At 41.9% G+C, this 20,816-nt stretch overlaps 2 protein-coding genes across 2 annotated transcripts; both read left to right on the forward strand.

Annotated features, from left to right (window-relative positions):
• Nucleotides 1-287: 287 nt before the first annotated feature.
• Nucleotides 288-1,694, forward strand: gpr61 (G protein-coupled receptor 61; the record flags this gene model as incomplete). Its single annotated transcript, XM_079182120.1, has 1 exon — nt 288-1,694. The coding sequence occupies one exon, from the start codon at nt 288-290 to the stop codon at nt 1,692-1,694; it is 1,407 nt and encodes a 468-aa protein (XP_079038246.1).
• A 4,893-nt stretch (nt 1,695-6,587) lies between these two features.
• On the forward strand, nt 6,588-18,996 carry gnai3 (guanine nucleotide binding protein (G protein), alpha inhibiting activity polypeptide 3). The gene is made up of 9 exons (XM_079172979.1): nt 6,588-7,173; nt 11,907-11,949; nt 12,443-12,584; nt 12,684-12,841; nt 13,998-14,126; nt 15,216-15,345; nt 15,847-16,000; nt 16,421-16,628; nt 18,109-18,996. Exons 1-8 carry the CDS (start codon nt 7,056-7,058, stop codon nt 16,609-16,611), a joined length of 1,065 nt encoding a protein of 354 aa, XP_079029105.1. The 5' UTR covers nt 6,588-7,055; the 3' UTR covers nt 16,612-16,628; nt 18,109-18,996.
• The last annotated feature ends 1,820 nt before the right edge of the window (nt 18,997-20,816 follow it).

Here is a 20,816-nt window from a genome sequence, read left to right on the forward strand (position 1 = left end):
ACTAACTCGCAACCTTCACTTGTGCATACTTCTAAACAGGACTTTCTCTTTTGTTTCAGATATTTCCATCTGAAGGTCACATTGGAGAGAGAAGGAATTGAGTGAAAATTTCTGTAATTGTCTGCGGAGCTCCAGGCTAAAGTCTCTCGGGGTTCAGGGCCTGCACAGCTCCAGCTGCCATGACAGACACCCCCGCCTGAGCTTCTCAGTGACACCCTATGACAGGGGAGGATGGGTGATGGGCCCGTGAAATTCAGCGGACTCTCTCCTCCTTATCCCATCCTCTCATGGAGCGTCCTGTCACACCGAGCCCCTCCTGGAACACTTCTCTCTTCGACCTCCCCATATCTTCAGCCTCACTGCACCCGAATATCTCTAACGTGACCAGCATCCGAGGTGGGGTCGATCTGAACCAGACCTTGGCGCTGTGTGCTATGCTCATCATTGATGTGCTAGCAGTCGTGGGGAACTTGGCCGTGATGATTGTCATCACCAAAACGCCGCAGCTGCGCAAGTTTGCCTTCGTGTTCCACCTGTGTCTGGTGGACCTGCTGGCAGCGCTGGTGTTGATGCCTCTCGGGATGCTCTCAGACCGAATCCTGGTGGACGAGGCGCTGTGTCGGAGCTACCTCTGCTTGAGTGTGTGTCTAGTGAGTGCTGCCATCCTCACCATCTGTGCCATCAACGTGGAGCGCTACTACTACATCGTCCACCCCATGCGTCACGAGGTGAAGATGACGGTGGGGGTGGTGGTGATGGTTCTGGTGGGAATCTGGATTAAAGCCGTTATCATGTCATTGCTGCCTCTCCTGGGATGGCTGCTCCAGGCGAACCAGGCTGTGGGGACTCCTTCCGTTCTCATTCCCGGTCAGAGACACTGCTCCCTCCACTGGACGGGAGGCAAGATCACACGGCTGCTTTTCATGGTCTTCTTTACTTTAATCTATTTTCTGTGCCCCATGCTGATCATTCTGGTGGTCTACTGCAACATGTTCAAGGTGGCGCGAGTTGCAGCCATGCAGCACGGACACCTTCCCACCTGGATGGATACGCCGCGACAACGGTCCGAGTCCAACAGCAGCCACTCCACCATGGCGGCAAGCCTCGGTGGGACTGGTGCCCGCACCACCCCTCAGAGGACCTTCAGCGGCGGGAAGGCTGCAGTGGTGCTGGTGGCAGTGGGAGGCCAGTTCCTCTGCTGCTGGCTGCCATATTTCTCCTTCCATCTCTACTCGGCTGTGAGGTCTACCTCTCCCGCCTCGCTGGCCCAGCTGGAGGATGTGGTCACATGGATTGGCTATTTCTGCTTCACCTCCAACCCTTTCTTCTACGGCTGCCTGAACCGGCAGATTCGCGAGCAGCTGGGCCGCCACCTGGCTTGCCTCTTCAAGCGGGCTGGGCCCAGCGAAGGAGAGCAGCTGCCCAGCCGTGAGGCCTCTATTGAGGAGAACTTTTTGCAGTTCCTTCAGGGCACCGGATGCAATCTGGAGCCTTGCAACTCTCACAGCCGAGCCAGCCCAGAGGAGCCAGAGACTGAAGGCCATCAGGAATCAGCTGTTCAGCAGAACACGCCAGCTGACTTCCACATCCCAGGGCAGATCGTTGAGGAAACCTCAGAGTTCATACAGCGGCAACAGCTGAACAATGAGCTGCATGTATCAGAGAACTGCTGCAAAACTGTACCAGAGCTGTAGCTGCCTCTCATGTACCGTCGATATTGCCATCTATTATCCAATAAATGTACTTAGTTTCATTCATATTTTCTATAATGTGTTAAATTAACTACCTATCTGCAAAACATGGTGTTTAAGGAATTTAAGTTGTGTAGCTTTTCAGAGAAAGAAAAAAACGAATATATCGTGTAAATCACCTTCCTCGTATCCCCAACAGTCACGTTACATGTTTTTAGAGCCACACAGTGTCGGGCTGTTTTCTGTGTGGTGTTAGCAGATGGACACTAAACCATTGTTGATCACGGGTCAGTGAAATGACAAACATCACGTTAACATAAAGAAGTGCTGAAACTCTGGGAATGCAAAACTTCAGGGGGAACACAGTTTCCACAGTTTATGAAAAACTACAAGAGCCGTTAAAAGACAGTTTTGAGACAAATGCTCAGTGAACTGTTAGTTTTGATATGCATTTCTTCATTAATTCCTCATTTTGAAATTAGTCATAACACATCACTGCAATTACATGAAAAATACTGTATGTCCAATCTTTTTGTTTCTACTATATCGGACAAAATGTGTTTTGTGTTTTAAGACTTGAAGAAGCCCGTAGACAATCAGTCCAATTGACTCAGTGATTCAGCAGGTTCTCTATTTATTCCACTTTCACGTCTCCTCATACCACCAAGGAATTAATGCAAACATGTGGCTGTTTTCCCAGTAGAAAGGAGTGATTATTCAGAGCCATTTTTTAAATCGTCTTGAAATATTCATTGTGTTAAAATGGATCATTTCACAGCTGGTGCTGCTGATGGTATTTATAATAAACAGGCTGACACACCAGCATATTTTTAAGCATTTTCCATGAGCTCATTATCATGTTTATCTGCTCTCAGTCTTGTGATTATCACCTCCTCGCCAAAATCATCTCACATTGGTATACTCGTGATTTCACCCCCTTCCACTCAAAGAAAAACATTGTGACTGGTTTGCCAGTTGTGGTGTTAAGGATTGAAGCTTTGCAAAAACACCAGCTAACAGCACAGTTAAACTGTCAGTTTGTTGACACGAGGCTGAATGTGGACAGATTCGGACATCGCGACCAGTCCCCGTCAACCCGTAATGTCTGCGTTGTTTACAGGTAAACACGGGAGCAGTGTGGGTGTGCTTGTGTTTGTGCTCTAAACAACCAGGCCTGTTGTGGCTACACAGCAGCACACAGGTGAGACAATGCTTACACATGGCAAGCTTTGCCTTTGGCCTCATAATGGAAGACTTTGGTGATACTCTCTCTGATCTCAGGTGGAATACAAACAGTTTGCACAAGTCACACGAGCAGTGACAAACGTTCCAAAGAAAATTACAAGGCACAAATCTCCTACCAAACATGTTTTTTTTGTCTCTTTTTATACTTGCTCTTACTTGCTGTGTTTATCTATTTTGGACTGCCTCATAACAGAGTGTTGGCATGATCACAAGACACCCAACACAAGGCGTACAGGGGAGGCTCATATTTTCCTGGGAGTCAGAATAAAAAAAAGGCCCCTTTGTAAGTATGACTTCTTGTGATATGACTTTGTTGCCGACTGTTTTTCAAATGGGGTCGTCGTGTCATCTTGTTATAAAATGTTGTGTCACAATGATGGTGCAGTATTGTGAGGCCCAAATTGAATCAACTACAACAGTGAGCGCATGAAGAAATCCCTTCCGTAATCCTTACTGATCTGTATGTATGCATTTTTTTTATTTTTGTTAGTAATTTCAAAAAATACTTTAGTATAAGAATTATTAATATTCAATTTTATGCAACACAATAGCCACCAGCGTGCAGGAACAAGAGTAGTTTAATCTCTTTAGATAATCTGAGATCTTCCTCATTGAGCATTATTGATCATCATGTTGTAATACGTTTTTTCACACAGTCCGGGGTCATTACAAAGCCCCTTATGTTGAATGAATCCACCATTCAATCAGCTGGATTTCCGTTACCGTAGCAGCAAAATTGCCCCGACCAATCTGATTAAATGCTTTAAGCTCTATTTCTGCCACCATCTGTTGATTATGCGGACGGAGAAGTAAGCTGTTCTGAAGGTGAATGGCAGATAATATTCCCAGCTTCGGGAATATCCATGGACCTTGTCAGCTTCAGTTCCTCTTCATTGTAAATCATCAATACAGTCAAAATGTTAAAAAAAACATTTTTATTTAATTTCCCCTTTCCTCTCTTTTTTTGTACCTGAGTTGGCTGTTTGGATTCTTCATTATTAAGGTTTGTTTTTCTTGTTAGGATGTCCCTGTGTATTAGTTACCCATCAGTTTAAATGATTAAAGACACAGCAAGAACATTAACCTGAGTGTTGTGGGTGTTGTCATATTTACTTACCAGACATTTTCAGATCAATAACAGCATCTATGACATGATCAATCCCGTCAATCATCTCTTTCTCTCCTGCCCTCTGGCTGCATGTGTGAGGGTGTGTGTTGCAGGCAGGTGGTGCAGCGTCACGCAGGTGAAATGAAGCACGAAGAACAGGATGAAAGAGGAGAGACTTTGGAGGATGCTGAAGCTTGTCAGGGGGCGTAATGGACGTCACAATAATTCTCAATAATTAACACCCCAAAACAATGACCAAGGTGGTAAGAGCACAACTTCAGGTCCTACATAATGTAATTACACCCCAACTAAAATGCTTAATGCAACAAAAAAACACTGGGGATCTGAAATCTAGTGATAATAATAGAAATAGGAGGGAATGCAAGATTATTTATGGATTGTGCAAATGTATGCCACAAAGATCACCTAAGCATTCCGTTTATTTAATATCTAGGTTATGATAAATGTTCAGCTTTGGCATGTATAGCTTCGGTTGTTTATCACCAGAAAAATCACAGATTCCACCATCCTCTCAGCAGCATCCGGGCTCCTCCTCTATTTTCTGATTATCCCACTTCATACCCGCTCCTGTGCTGCTCCCAATCGGACAGAGTGACTCATGGCTTTCATGTTGAGCCGTGGAGGGCGCCACCCGCAGCGCAGAGAAACAGTTCAAACAGCCTGACCTTTGTAAAGGGCTGCAACACGCCCAGCAAAAGGGCTCAAGGACAGATGCCACCATCATGTCACCCCGGGGGGGCCACCGGGTGCAGCACACAGTCATCCAGCGGATGAGTCGGGTGTGCTTCTGATAAACTAAACGCATAAACAGAGAGCTGCGATCATCTGAGACGGGTTTGAGGCTCCCAGAGCAAGAAAAGCTGTGAGAGAACGATGCCTCGCTGGATCCCAGATGAACTCAAACACATGAATTTGTTACTTACTTAAATCCTGACTTCTGTGAAATCAGCTGTTGCCTTGGCAACCTGGTGCTGATGACAGCGCTGATGGGTTCATTCGTCAGGAGGAGACAAGAGACAGAAGCAAAGACGGAGATCATTGTTACACCTAAAGACATAAAGCAATAAATAAAGACCTACTGTTTAGTGGGTCTCTATAAACGGAGTGACTATGTGAATTAATGAGCCAGTCAGCAGAGCAACCTTTAAATAACATTACATTTCTAAATCTACACCTCAAACAATAAATGATTTACATTTACTGTATGAACCACTTTCTAAAAATGAGTTTATACTTTGTAACTAACGGCTTTAATAATGATTAATAAATCATGTCATGAAATGGTTTATAGGTAGTTAATGTCATTAACAAGAACTAATTTGGGGTTGTGAAAAGTCCCTTTTGTTGCTTTCAATCCTTTCAATCTTGAGATAATGTGTTCATAAATGTTGGTAGTGATTTTGTTTTTTAATAAATAAATTATTGATGAATAGATTTAGGATAAGTCATCTGGTCCAGTCAGTAAATAGGATTTCTGTTAGTCCAAAATGTGTTCGTATTAATGGATTTTAAATGGTCTATGAAGCATTAGTAAGTTATTCATTCACTATTAATAAAGCCGATAGGTACAATGTATAAAACCAGTACATAAGAGCACCTTATTAGGGAGTGGTTCCAGTATGATTCATGGCTGCATGGTCCACCAGAAAGCTGCATCTACTGCTCAACGACTACAATATGTAAACATGACTGATGTGTAGAAGGTGGATAAAAACCCTGCATATAGTGAAAATACAATGACAAGGTCAGTGTGGAAAGAACAAAACAATATAATCCCCTGTTGTGAAAGGCTCTCAAGTAACATGACGTCAAGTGAAATGTGTGATACAAACCTTTAAACTTGCAGACGAGTTCACGGTCTGACAGAAATACTGCGAGGTAAGTTCAGAGTAGTGTGGGACACAACACGAAACCCACTGATGTCTAGTTCATGTAGATGTTTGCTTTAAGACGGTAGACTCTAAGTTGCTATTGGATCCAACAGCAGATCTAGTTTGTAATAAGACGACCAGGATCAAAAGAGATTTAACATGAATACAAAATATCGAAACTGAACCTGACATCTTCACCGGAGAAGTGTACTGTTTGAGTCTGCTTTAGCAGTAAAGTGCAGACTAGAGCGATCAAACCTACACCTGCACTTCAGCTGTAAATCCACTGGGGGCGCTCGTACACCACACAAAACTCCTGCTCCACTTATGACTGTAAACGGGTGTAGACTGCAGAGAAAACCTGCATTTGGCCTGTTTTAAACTACGTGAAAGGTCAGTTAAAGTAATCTTGTGGGGATCATATCAAATTGAGTCCCACTCTGAGCATTATTTAGGCTACACACGCAGAATCCACGTATCACACGGTTTAGAAGCGACTACATTTCCCATCAGCCCCGTGGGGCGCATCGATTTTCATTTTCCAGTGCCCTTTACTTGGTTTGCAGCTGGATCAGCTGGATGAACGCGCGACTGCGCAGCAGCAACAGTCTTTGAGGGAAAAAAAAATCTGGTGATTGTTATTTCTAGTTTTTCTATAAACACGGTGGACTGTAGACCTGCGCGTGATTGTTCATACAAGTTTTTACTTAAAGTATTTTTGATTATAGTTATTTTCCCGTTAGTACGTTCTTGTGAGAGCAGGCTATAAACTTCGGATGATTTGGATAGAATTTTATTTTTTTAAATCTCTTTGGGGAGTTTTTTTTTGTTTTTGCTTAAAATCCTGCAGTTGATCACCTGTACAGACAGTACAGTGTGTGGACTGAAGCAGTGAAAACTCAGCATCAGACTGTGGCTTCAGTCGGACCGACGAGCCTCCGGTGCCAACGCCTTTCTCCCCCCTCTCTCCCCCTCTCTCTCTGTCTCTCTCTCTCTCTCTCTCTCTCGGCTGGGAAACTTCAGCTCGCACTGGGCTCGTTTTGACGGCGGTTCCCTTCAACTCATGAGCTGCTGAAACCACACAATCCGACACTAAAAGAAGTAGTGTGAGAGTGTAAAATGGGCTGCACGATCAGCGCCGAGGACAAAGCCGCGGTGGAGAGGAGTAAAATGATTGACAAAAACCTGCGGGACGACAGGGAGAAGTCCTCCAGAGAAGTGAAACTGCTTCTGCTCGGTATGAACTGCGTATTTGATCCGTGAAATCAGTTTATGAATGTTTGTGTTTTTTTCTTTTTACACTGCAGTGTTTTCTTCATGACTTCAAACTCTCCTCCTGCAGTTGGTTTAAATGCAGCTGTGGCTCATCATGTCTGCACTGACATAATTTACTAATCCGGATGTTAGTGATAAAAGGGAAAGAACACGTCCTGTGCTGCCTCACAGCTTCTCTATCGGCTATGCATCGCTGAAAGGTGCTCAGAGGACGCTGTTTGTTGACTACGTGTTGTCACTTGTCACAGAGCACGTTGTAACTCACGCAGGCCTGTTTAACTTCAGTGTAGAAACAAAACGCTACAGCTGCATGGACACGCTGACCCTGCTGAGACCTGGAAGCACGACGTTTTGAGAAGTAAAGGCTTGTATCTGTATTGGACCTGGTCAGTATACATATGCTGTGATTGATTTAGTAACCATCATATAGGAAAAGGAGAAGCATCAAATCCTCACAATAAAGAAGCTGGAAACTGGATAACATTTGACATTTTGCTAGAAAAAATGACTTCAATGATTAACTAAGATATATAAATCAGTGCAAACGGGTCGATCAACACAGCTCTATCTGTAGTAATTTAACGGCCTTTAGAAATAGTTCGCCATTAGATAAATCCCTTCAGCTAACGTCAGGTCGTCTCACTGGAACAATTCTTGCCTGTACTGACCAGTGACTATTGTAACTGCACTACCTGCTGGTATTTGCTGCCGTCACAAACTTTGGTGGTACTGACACTGTGGGTGTGGACTGCACTGATGTCCCAGAGGGATTACATGCCTCCAGTCCAGCAGCTCTCAACCTCTCGTCACAGGTTTTGACCTCAGTGTGGGCAGCATTTTTTGGTGTATATGTGATGAAACATTTCCGGTACACATTCATCCCATCAGAGGAACTGCTGTTTGAGAGACAGCGGTGTTATCTTTGTGTGTAAGGCAACTATTCTGTTACTATTCTTTTAAAGCCACCGCAGCAGTTAAATGATATTGTAAAGACTTTGGCATGTTGACACACACAACTGTTAAACAGTGTCTATTTACACAACTAATGTTACCAACAAACAATCTGTATTTGGAATTATGTTTCTGGCAAACTGCTGAGTGTAAGTCCAATATTCACTCTCTTATAGCTCCGTTTTGTTCTCCACGGGGGAGCTATCTGGCTCTCTAGCAGCAAAATGCTCCAATATGTTCTTCAGCTAGTCGCTAACTTTGTCCGGTGGAAGTGTACAGCCGGCTTTTTCAAGCTTTTTCAGTGAAAACAACTGCCTGCTGCAGCTAGAAATTTGGTAAAACCAAAACAGAGCTGAAATATACAAAAACGCTCTTAAGGGCCGAGGGGGACTGCAGAGTTTGGTGGCAATTCTCTGCAAGTTCAACACTACAAGCCTTTCAGGGTCAAACACCTTGTATTTCTCTGCAGGCTCCTTACATTCTGTTGTCAGACACAATAACAATCTCTGAGCACTTAATGGAATGTTTTATTGTAAAATCTAAATATAGATAGCGACTTCTTACCCACATATCAGCTGAAACTACACTGAAGTAATAAAAGGATAAAATAGTTTGAACATACAGCTTCAGCTATATGTTGCATCCACAATGTGTTGCACTGTAAATAACTGAGCACTACGAGCTCATTGTTCTGATGCAATTGTGATGCAACGCGTCTGAGCTTTTGGTTGAGACATTGCCTTTTTTTTCCCATGTTGTGAAAGATAGTGAACAGTTCATATCAAAAGAAAGATATGATGAAGAAAACTCTGTGCTATCGAAATGCTGTAGTTTTAAGAGATGGGTGACTGACCGGAATACGTCCTGTAACTTGATCTCACATTAACATGTTACCAGAATAAATGGACCAAGTAAAAGTGCCAAGTAGTTGATTAAATGGATGATTCTGAGCACAGAAGCAGCTTTTACATTCGTCACAGTGCTGCATCTCAACAAGTTGCAGCATTTAATTGATCAGCGCCATGTTGTAAATCTTATTACGGTTTGAATTTCAACAAAAACTGTGTCATTCATTACAGTTTGTGAACTTTGACATTTCAAGACCAACACGATTTTCATGCTTTGCAAATCTCCAGATGTGATCAATTTGTGTGTGCATTAGGTGCATGTTTTCCTGATTGTTTGTGATCCTGATAGTTGCATTATTCTCACAAAGAAATAGAGTTTTCCCTCAATGTTTGCAGGGATTTTTCTTGCAAAGATATGGCGGAACAAAACCATGCTAGATAATCTGCTTCCTACCTTTTCAGAGCCACAACTGTGAGGCGATTTTTATCAAAGTGTTTCCACTGTTTTGTTGATAGATTGAAGCCTGATTGCGTTGTGTTGCTGCGCGGAGCTATTTTAGGTGGACGAACCCTGAGTGTAATAACAGAAGTAAAACCTGAGGTCACATAGATGTGGTTGTTGGATGGGTTTGCGGAGGATACAGATGAATCCCAGCAGCAGCTAACTTGTTTAACACATTTATCTTTAGGCCGATACGTTTGGTGGTGCAACATTACAATGCAGGATAAAATCTTGTTGTATGGACACATTTAAGTTCTGACCACAGAGTTGAGGGGGAAGCTATTTTTCCAGGCTGTGCCCTCCACTCCCTGTCTGTGCTGGAACAAGAGACTATTAGGAAAAAAAACAAAGAGGAGTTCGGCTGCTGCTCTTTGTACCAAACCACAAAGCTGGAGAGCCAACGCACTCTTCCGATTAAAATGGTCTCCCATTGGACCATGAAAAGTAATTCATAAAAAATAAAAAAATCAGCATTTCAGATTCTTGTTAAATGAGGCCTGGTTCGGACTGGCTTTAGACGACTCACTGAGCGTCTGTGAAGTTGTTTTTTTTAACTGCCAGGAAGCCACGGTTCATGATCAGCCAAAAAATGCCATGAATGAGAAAATTGGTGACTGACAAAACTGAAGAAGGGGATCAACACAATTTGTCCTCCTCTCCCCGTCTGTGTGAGCGGTCGTAAATCTTTTTGCTAGTGACAGCTTAACCAAAGAATTTGTGGATTTAATTCTTGTTGGCCGGCCATCTGAACATATTACTCTTCTGTAAGCCTCCTTGACAAAAGGAATCTGCTAAGGATTCTTAACTGGCAGTGGGAACGTGTCTCACCACCTTTTAGGGGAACAACAGTATTAAGATAATGTATATTCTTATTTTGAAAATGTCACTCATTCAGACTTGTCCCTGGCTGCTTTAAAAAAGAAGCAGGTATCCATATATTTTAAATTCCAGTGCCTGAACACTTCTTCTACCGGCGGTTGCTGATAATTATTGTGGTTATAAAAAGCAAAAGGAGGCTCTGCCGCCAGTGTAAACTCACCCCAGATGTTTATGGAAATAATATCTCACTGGTTGTGTGAGTGTGACGTTTAATGTTTCATGTGCACACATGTTTTCATGCCTCCTTAATTAAACTTCAGCTAAGAAAAATAGCTGATTCTTGAGTGAGTCAACGGATGGCACAGCGGCGAAGCACCGGTTCGCCCCCACAGACATCTGGGTTCAAATCTTAGCTTGGCTGGGTTGTGTATTTTTTACCATCGTCTGTTTGGAGGGCTATATGTGGCGCAATCAATCGCGCTGACAGATTTCCCCAGAGGCCAACTGTGGTTCTGCAGCAGTGAATATGATACTGGAGCCAGAAGTTAGCTTAGCATAGACATTAGGAACAAGGGGAAACAGCTAGCCTGGCAAAGGTAACACAATCTGCCGAGCAGCAACTCTAAAGCTCGCTAATCAACACTTCATATCTGCTTTGTTGAACTTATACAAAGACAGAAGCAACACGTTGGGGTTCTACAGGGGTTACATGCCGGCACGGACACTTCCTGATGGCTTTAGTGCTTTTCCTTTTTTTTCATGATTAGGAGTCAGATTGATGAGGTCCATCATCATTAAAGACGTTCAATTAAAGGGGTTCTGTTAAAGGAGAATAGGAGATCACAAAAAGAGGAATCTTTCTTATCAATAAAGAAACATTCTGTGCTGGTTGTCAACACTACATGTTGTGATGATGTCTTTTTTAGATTGCAAACAGACTTTTAATCATATGTGGTGTTCTTATGGCCACAGGCTGCTCTCTAACGCCCAGAACAGCATGATATCTGGGATTGTCTCTCTAGTGGAAAAACACTGGCTCAGCCAGAAGCATGTTAACTGTTTCCTGTTTGGCCGATTGTTGTAGAAATACTGTAAAGGTTCCTTGTGTGAACAATGATATCAACTGGGCCAGTCATCAGTTCACAGATTGACATTATTGTGAAAGCTCTCACTTCCCAAAGAGGCACCCCAGCTTCTCACACTACTCATTATTTCCCATCATCCTCGCCGTGTTTCTGTACCTCTTAAACTCCAGGCTGTGGTGTATACATTTTATGGTGAGCGGTGAGCATCTGATACCTCCATGTGACACCTCACATCCATACACTGTACATTTCCTCAGGCCCCACTTAAATCCCTGCCATTAAAATTCATCACAAGGCTGCTTTTTCTTGAGTGTTTTGACACAAACATACTGCACACTGTGTGATGCATGATTAAATTAAATCAGATTAAGTTCAACCCTTATGAAAAGCTGGTTTGATCCGACGTCCACGTGAGAGGGGTCTGAATCTGTCAGGTATTATGTGGTGGTGTTTTGGCTGCTCTCGTCTAACTACTGTGCCTCTTTTTCAGGTGCTGGGGAATCTGGGAAAAGCACAATAGTAAAGCAGATGAAGTAAGTTACAGCTTCCTGATAACACTGCACATGACATTATGTCAAACTCCTTCGTCCTGTAAGAAAAGTTGACGCTATTCTACTACGTTGAGGAGAGACAGCTCCTCGCTCCTCCTTTCAGCTGCAGCCTTGTCAGAGTTTAATAACATGGGGAGAGCTGTGGTTACTGTGGGGCTCATCTTTGTGGAAATACTGTAAAGTGGGACCATCATTTCACTCGGCGTAGGCAGTGTAGGAAGCAACCTTTTGAATAACATGTTAAACAATGGCCACAGTGGCCCGCTGCAGCCTGGCAGGTCCTGAATAGACTCCCCCAGTTCCCACATTAGGCACGCTGCATGCTCACCGAAGCTCAAATTCCTGCACTAATGACAGTGTTGCATGAGATTTTTTTTGAATCTGTCAATCCTCCCACATTTGTCAAAGCCATTGTTCACACCGTCAAATATATATCTGAACTCTCAAAACCTCTTTGGATTTGTTTCTGTGTCAGAATCATTCATGAAGACGGCTACTCAGAAGAGGAGTGCAAGCAGTACAAAGTGGTGGTGTACAGCAACACCATCCAGTCCATCATGGCCATCATCAGGGCGATGGGCCGGTTAAAGATAGATTTTGGGGATGCTACGCGGGCGGTAAGTTAACTGCATCCAGTCTGCGTTAAACATGACTTTCAAAAAAAAAGCCACATCCTCATTCATGACAATGACAGCAATTATTGTCTTCCTTGCCAGGACGATGCCCGCCAGCTGTTTGTCCTGGCGAGCTCGGCGGAGGAAGGGGTGATGGCGGCAGAGCTGACCGGCGTGATTCAGAGACTGTGGAGCGATGCCGGAGTTCAGGCGTGCTTCGATCGATCACGAGAGTACCAGCTCAACGACTCCGCTGCATAGTGAGGACTCTATTCACTTCTCTACATACAGACCCACGACACTGACCCACCGAATGCCAACTGCAAGCATATTAAACGACTCAACTCACAGATGAATTCACAGGGATTCAAGGACAATCAAACAACGAACGATTTGTTGATTAATCAGTCAGTCAATCAACAGACAAATAATCAACATCTTCTCTGTTGAGGATTGGCTCAGTTTCATTTTCTAGACATTACTCAACCTAACAATTACTGAAAATTCCAGACGGAAATGAAACTGCTTCAACAATTTATAGGGAAGTTTGAAATTGCGTCATCCATCTTCCGACTATTAAACTGGCAGAAAACAGGTCTTGTGATCTTGTTTGCCTCTTCACTAGAAGGTGGACACGTTTGAGTCAGAGTAGTTTTCATGCTCGTAACGTTTCCACTGAAGCAAAAATGGGGGCAAGATGTGTCTTGTTCTTCACGGTCTTGTGTCAGCTTGTTGTACAGCTGATTGCATTCCTGAAATAAGAGAAAACATGGAGGGAGTAACTGACAAAGAGAAAATGTTTCTGTCAACTTCATGTTCATGTATCACTTCATTGGACAAAATGGTTTCAGATTATTATGATAGTCAACCACTGGATACAACTGTCTGATGAAGGTCAGTGGAAAAAATGCAAACAAAGTGATTTGAGCTAAATATAGTCCAGTCTTGTCGACATGGATAAAGCGTGGTGTTCTGTGTCTGTAGCGTTTATATCACACTCTCCCTGAAAGAAAGTAGCTCAAGGACGCTTTCTTTGTTTTGAAAACAGCCAAGCTGTCATGGTGCACTTTGTCCACACTGCGAGACAAGAGGAACCAGTGGAGTTAGTCTGTTTTTACTCAACCCACAAGGAGCCGGTGTTTATCATGCACCAAAATATGAGCCCATATTTAGTATCATTCTGTGGAGTCCTTAGATGTCTATCTGCAGAGCAACCCCACTCCACCAGACATAAGTGTCCAAAAAAGAGTCTCTTTGCATCATGTTGTCTTTTTTTGATTAAGAAAACTCGGATAAACTGATTTTACCACGTGGTGTTAAAATGTTGGGAGCTGCCTGTACTGCAACAGCAAATGTTCACTATGATGTGTGTATTTCTCTGGGATCGTCTTCATATACTCGCTTTTTGTCTCTCAGCTACCTGAATGACTTGGACAGGATCTGTCAGCCGAGCTACGTCCCGACTCAGCAGGATGTGCTACGTACACGTGTGAAGACCACTGGCATCGTGGAAACTCACTTCACCTTCAAAGATCTCTACTTCAAGTTAGTACAGCTGTAATTTATCTGCGCATGAAGGGCCCTGGCCTCAGGTGTGCCATAAAAATAACTTGCGAAGCTTTAAAGGCAGCATTTAGTGGTCTGCATTAACTTCCCCAACCCTCGTAGAGAGATTACCACTGGGGCAAGAATCAGTCAAGAACTAAATTCCGATGGACGAAGTGCTATTTGTTTTTTGACTTTTCTCCAGTCTTTGCTGTTTGTTTATTTTTATATTTTCTAATAAATACTGGATAGTTTTAGCTCTTCATATACAATTTGAATAAAGAAAGGTTTGTGGTCAGTAACTCCACACAAGCTTCTTATTTTACGAATGTGAGGTTGTTTTCCTTTTTCATTATCCAACTCATGAAAAATTAAAACACGACATGAAAGTAACAAAATCTTGATTTTACATGCGATAAGTTGCATGTGCAGTTTCTTGCCTTTTTTTCCTAATTGATACTGTATCCATGTCCATGTTGGCTATTCCTCAGCTTTCTGTTTGTCATAAGTTGTCATAACGCTCCCTTCATAATATTGAATAATTCTCAGATGATTACACTTGTATATTGATTGTATATTGATGTGCTGATTTTCGAGCCTCTTTTTTAACTCACAAATGTGGCATTCAGCCTAATACGACCCACCTTTTGTAGCAGTAAATGTGATTACATCTCTTCATTCCTTTTACATTATTTTATCATCTAGCTCCTGTACTTATAAATATTGGTGATTCATTAACTGTAATAGCCTCCCTGGCCTGCATGCGTAACCCCATTTTAAAAACCGCTCAGGATCTGCAAATGTGCAATCACTGAATTGGTGTTGTCTGTTAACAGCTCAGTGCAGATTCAGTTTGCCTCTGAGGGACTCAGGTGGAGACAGAGGCAGCCGACACAAACACGTGTGTGTTTGCGTGTGTGTGTGTGTTTGTGGTCTTGCCCTGGATTTACGAGGACACTCATCCTCATAAAACACTGGAATTAAATTGACATTACAATTTAAAATGAGCACATTCACTGTACATGTATTTATGCAGTTCCTGTGTGTGTGTGTGTGTGTGTGTGTGTGTGTGTGTGTGTGTGTCTCCAGGATGTTCGATGTCGGGGGTCAGCGCTCGGAGAGGAAGAAGTGGATCCATTGTTTTGAGGGAGTCACATCGATCATTTTCTGCGTAGCGCTCAGTGACTATGACCTTGTGTTGGCTGAGGATGAGGAGATGGTAAGTGATGGATACACACACTGTGATTTAGGTTCACTTCTTGTATTTTAACATTTTAGTTAATACAGGAAAATCATAAGAGGAAAAGCACAGGTGTTACTAAGAGCATTAATAATGGCCCTGTTCTATTCAAAGGTCCGTTTAAGTTTTGACAGTGAGCCAGCTTTTATAGGTTTTACGTGCTGGCAAAGACACAACAGCACCTTTTCCATTAGGATTCAGCCACTAAAAGCCATGTAAAATATGTTTTTATTAGTCTGTATCGTTTACGATGCTCTTGGTACATGTGCTTTTTTATTTAAGTGCCTTTCAAATTGGAGTAGACACCAGGCCCAACTGGCACTAACCTGCACTAAGACGGGTTTTGGAGCGCACTCAAAGACCCTGAATCCAAAGCAGCTGGATGAAATTCAATTATCATTCCTTTTATTATTTTCACCTGTGTCAAAATGTCTTGTCTATGATAAAAAGGCCTATTATGGGTATCTGCTCTTTCCTCAGAACCGGATGCATGAGAGCATGAAGCTCTTCGACTCCATTTGCAACAACAAGTGGTTCACGCTGACCTCCATCATCCTCTTCCTCAACAAGAAGGACTTGTTTGAAGAGAAGATCGGCAGAAGTCCGCTCACTATCTGCTACCCCCAATACCCCGGTGAGACAAACCCGTGTATTAGCAATTTAGTTTTAACGTGATATATGTCAGATGTGATCAGATAATATCTTTGTATTTCTATCTGATGTATCTGAGCAATAACTTCTTGGAAATGTGTGATCCTGCTATCGATTTTTTAACCTGAATAAAGTACAATGGATCTCCTTTTGTTAGAGGATACTGTAGGATTTAGATTCTGCAGCAAAACCCAGTTTTAAGGTGGCAGTGTGCGTTGAATAAGCATTGAATGTAAAATGTATTTTTATTATGTGGATGCTTGAGCTAATGACATCTTGTTTTGCTTTAGTGTGTTTAATCCACAATGATAAGATTTGTGGAGCTGTCTTCCAGAGATCATATAGGATTGTTCCATGTAAATTATAACCAACTTCTTTTTATAAATTATCTTTTTAACTGCAGGTGGGAACTCATACGACGAGACTTCAGCTTATATCCAGTACCAGTTTGAAGACTTAAACAAGCGAAAGGACACCAAGGAGATCTACACCCACTTCACTTGTGCCACAGACACCAAGAATGTGCAGTTTGTGTTCGACGCTGTCACTGACGTCATCATCAAGATCAACCTGAGGGAGATCGGGCTCTACTAAAGCTTCAGGCCATGCAGGTCAGCACACTGACCGTCACCCACTGGACAGTTTATGCAGAACGCTGCAGAGATGTGGCAACGTGGTGTTGTTGTCAGAGCCAACAGTTAAGAATGTTAGCTTGTTGCATCACCGCAGAGACAACAGTCAACTCTCTTCTGGGATTACACTTGTGTGTCAGCATATCGGCTCCAGAGAGTGAAATAGCTTCATAATTATTGGAGGAATTGCAATAAAATTAGGATAAGACACTTATCAGACTACTTCATCACCTGAGTTTTCATGTAGTGCCGCTAACGTGTTTCAAATAGAGTGCTGCAGCAATGATTTATAAACCAGGAAATTAGTTAACATTTTTGCAACTTGGTTAACACACCGGAAGAGACTTTAACGTTTTGTTCTACGAAATAAAATGTCAATAAATATCCCTCTCCTGAATTTTGAAGCTTTTTTGCTAACAAGTGGCGATGACAGTCATCATGTCGACGAGTACACCTTTAGAGCCTCATTGTGTAAACTCACTCCAATGTGACCATGGTGCAGTGCATTTATAGCCTAACGTTAGCTTTTTATTTCTGCCTGTGCATTCACTCTTCAAAAAGTGGTGTTCATGGTGAAGATTATCTTGCTGAACACGTGTACATACATACAAACAATCACACCACATAATCAAGGCCATATGGTTGAATGCTATGGAAAAAGCTAGTAAGTGGACCCTAAATTAGGACAGACTACTATTTATCAGACTGCTTGATATTTGAATTATTGAGATCATAAACAAACAGCAGATTGCTAACACTTCACCTGAATTTAGAGAACTACAGCACAATATATCTACTTCAAGCCTTTTATACAGTCTTTGCCTCAAGCCTTTAAATCATTCAAACTCAAGTGTTCCCTTCTCCCCCCCCCCCCCCTGTGTTACCAGGGTCACTTTGTATAACCCATGAGCCAACATTCAGCATTTGTTAGCAATGCTTAGCTTTTTACGGATGTGTGCATGCAAGCTGACCATACATGTAGCTTAGCTACATAACCTTAGTTGATTAACATTTTAGACTGGATGAGTTAAGGAGATATTTGTGTGTGGATGTAAAAAATGCAAGCATGCTAATCATTAAAACACCAAACATGTTAACAGCTAAGTTTTAATGTCAGAACATTGGCATGTTTCACACCTGTTACCATGCTAACGTTGTGCATTTTTAGCATGTTAGCATTAGCATTCCGCTCAAAGTAGAGAGGCTGAAAAGTACAGCGTAGACTTATGAATGTTGTGCACAGTCTGTCTATAGTTAGTATAATTAGAAGTTTTCAGACAACAGATGTTTTGCTGTCTAAAGACCCCAAAAGCATGTCCATAAAATGTGTTTCATTATTGCCAGGCAGTTTTTGAATGAACATTTAAATGAAATGTTTGGGGGCATTGTATTCATATTAATTATGCATTTTTTTTTGTAGCCATCGGTATTAGTGATTTTTTCCCCCTTTACCTTGCAGATGTCAGGAGTAGAATCAGGACTTCTGGACTGGTATGTCTTGTCTGCAGAGGGAGTTACTTAAGGACTAAGCCGAAGGCCGCGCTGCATGCAGGACCTAAAATCCACAATTTGGGGACTTGATTCTACGATTATTTGTGTCTTAATAGACGTCATGATGCAGAGCACACTGGGAGAAAGGGATGAGTGGGGGAGGCTTGTGAAACAATCACTGTGAGAACTGTGGAGTCCTGTCATATTTAAGACCTGTGCATCAGTCGGGGGGGCTGGCAGGTAAAGCCCCTCTGATATCTCTGAGACATTTATAGTCTGTCATATGTACAAGGACCAAAACAGAGTGTATCAAACCCATCACTGCATTTCACAGTTTCACAGCGGATATGTAAATCCTGTTCACTTTTATTTCTGTTGCATCTTCTCCTAGCTTTAGTCTATATCTCAACATGGCTTTCATTGAATATTTGTTATATTTTAATTTTTGAGTTGCAGTTATTTAGTATTTCCACTTTTGGAGGTGTGAATGCATTGCAATAACTTATGTATGGAGAAGCAGTTTTGATGTATATAACGTAACATTTGGGGTCTGGGATTAGTTGGCAAGAGTGTAATGAAGTCAATGCAACATGGTTGTCTACATAGTTAGATATTAACTAGACAACATTGTATTGAACAATATTTTTTATACATGAGACACATCACTGCAAATCAATTTGTCAAGGAAGACTTGATTGTCCTGTGTTTTTTTTCTCCATAGGAGTTTTAATATGACTAATATAATACACTCAGTGGAGGTCAATATAGAATATCGGGGTTTTTTCAAGGTATTTTTTAATGCTATGGATATCAGTGAAGATGTATACAAACACATTAAACATAAAAAGTTTGAAATAGCCAGAAGCTGTATTTGTTTTCTTTGGCTGCAGCAATCCCATAATACTGAGGAAGTCTGTTGCTGATATACAGAATACTGTAGTGGAGCACCGTTTGGTTCAGGTCAGTCACTTAGATGAGAAATCCTGGTAGAAAACATTTCCGAATGTTTAACTCTAGCTTTCTGTGCTTTGCTGCAGTTATATTGGTTCGTTTTAGCGTCATTAAATGGTGGCACAAAGTTGTATTCCTTTCCTTCTATTTTAAAGGCTAAACCAGAATCTTACCACAGGCAACAGCAATCAGATGCTCCCCACTGGTCCAGATTCATAAAGTCTCACCTAGACCATGCAGGGAAGGAGGTCATGCAAATTGAAAATACTATTTTTAGACTTTAGACACATCTGTATGCTTGAGCTGAGGACTCAGTTTGTTCCAGCGGCTGCACACACCACAGCCCTCCAATATGTCCTCATTGTCCCACCTTGTATGTTGTCTCTGTAGAATAACGCTCCATCGCAACGGATTAATGACATGAGTTATCGCAGCGTATACTCAAACTGCTTTCAATCTCCAAGTCAACATGAGAACGTGAAGGGACAGATTCTTTAGCGCAACATACGTTTTGAGCCCCAAATCCTCAATTTGTTTCAGTTTCAGTTTAAAAAATGAGGCTGATTATATTCTATGTTTCTTTTTCTCAACAAATCCCATAAAAAGACTGAAACAGTGTGTCAGTCCTTCTCTCAGCCCATTAGTTCCTACTGAAGATGTACATCTTTAAAAACAGGTCACACATGTACAGTTTATTCTTTAAAAAGGTTCCGACATTTCCTAAAACAGCAAGGTACTGTAGTTCTGAGCAAATGTTACTCAAACAGGAGTGAAAAGTTGTTGGGAGGATGTTTTCGGCTGCAGATTACTACATGTTTGGTGTGCTATTTCTGGCTGCAGGACAATGTATGTGAGATTGAATCAAAATAAACTTTGTTTTAGGAGCAATAGTTTTCAGACAATATTGGAGTTTCATGGCTTGAGGAATAATCGTTGGATAAATTGATTGTTTTTGGTTTTCATGGGATTTGTTGACAATTAGAAAAATCTAAATTCTCCATTTGTTTTCGTGGTTGCTTGAGTTTCAAAATGTAATTTCTGGCTAAAAGGCCTGAGCAGTACATGTCCATGTCTTCCTGCAAGGGTAGCACTGCATCTTTTCACAGTTAAAATGTTGATGGATGGATGGAAATACTAATAAACCACACTGGTAAGAAGCTGGACAGATCTAACAGATTTTGCACTACTGGAGTTTGAATTAAAATACAAAACTGAGAATATGCAACATTAAATTTGGGAGCAAAAGAAGCTCGACTGGTCACTCAAATCTAACAAAGTAGTTAATCTTGTGAGCTCCAGACACTGATTGCACTCAGTTTTGTCCTCAAATTTCATGAATTTGTCCCAGCACAATCTTCCATTAAATCTCAAAGTGCAGATTAATTCCTGCTTTAATTAGTTTTCCTCTCTCAGTAGGTTTATTGTTAATGAACTTCAATACGCTGCCATTTCCCGTCTGACTAGAGGGAACAGCGGCATCGTCCCTTGAGCCTTTCATCAGTGTTGACAGCTCTGTTTCTCTAATTCGATATACATTATTCAGTGACTGACAGTTTGATTATGCTGCAAAGAAACAGAGACACAAGTGATGTTAATGCATCTTTATTTCATGCCTCTAAATTTCATAAGAAAGGACAAACTCAGTAGATTTTCATTCCCTTTTCATAATAAAGCATTATCCTTCTAGTGTTTCACGCTCTCTCATATAGATGTATCTTTCAAAAT

Source organism: Pholis gunnellus (assembly GCF_910591455.1).
Source record: "Pholis gunnellus genome assembly, chromosome: 2".
In the NCBI taxonomy this organism is placed as follows: domain Eukaryota; kingdom Metazoa; phylum Chordata; class Actinopteri; order Perciformes; family Pholidae; genus Pholis; species Pholis gunnellus.

Excerpts from the sequence above, each read along its gene's own strand:
- gnai3 (XM_079172979.1), top strand. The coding sequence starts at position 7,056 with ATGGGCTGCACGATCAGCGCCGAGGACAAAGCCGCGGTGGAGAGGAGT. Across the intron at positions 7,174-11,906 it reads AGTGAAACTGCTTCTGCTCG|GTGCTGGGGAATCTGGGAAA; the intron begins GTATGAACTGCG and ends CCTCTTTTTCAG. Across the intron at positions 11,950-12,442 it reads ACAATAGTAAAGCAGATGAA|AATCATTCATGAAGACGGCT; the intron begins GTAAGTTACAGC and ends TTTCTGTGTCAG.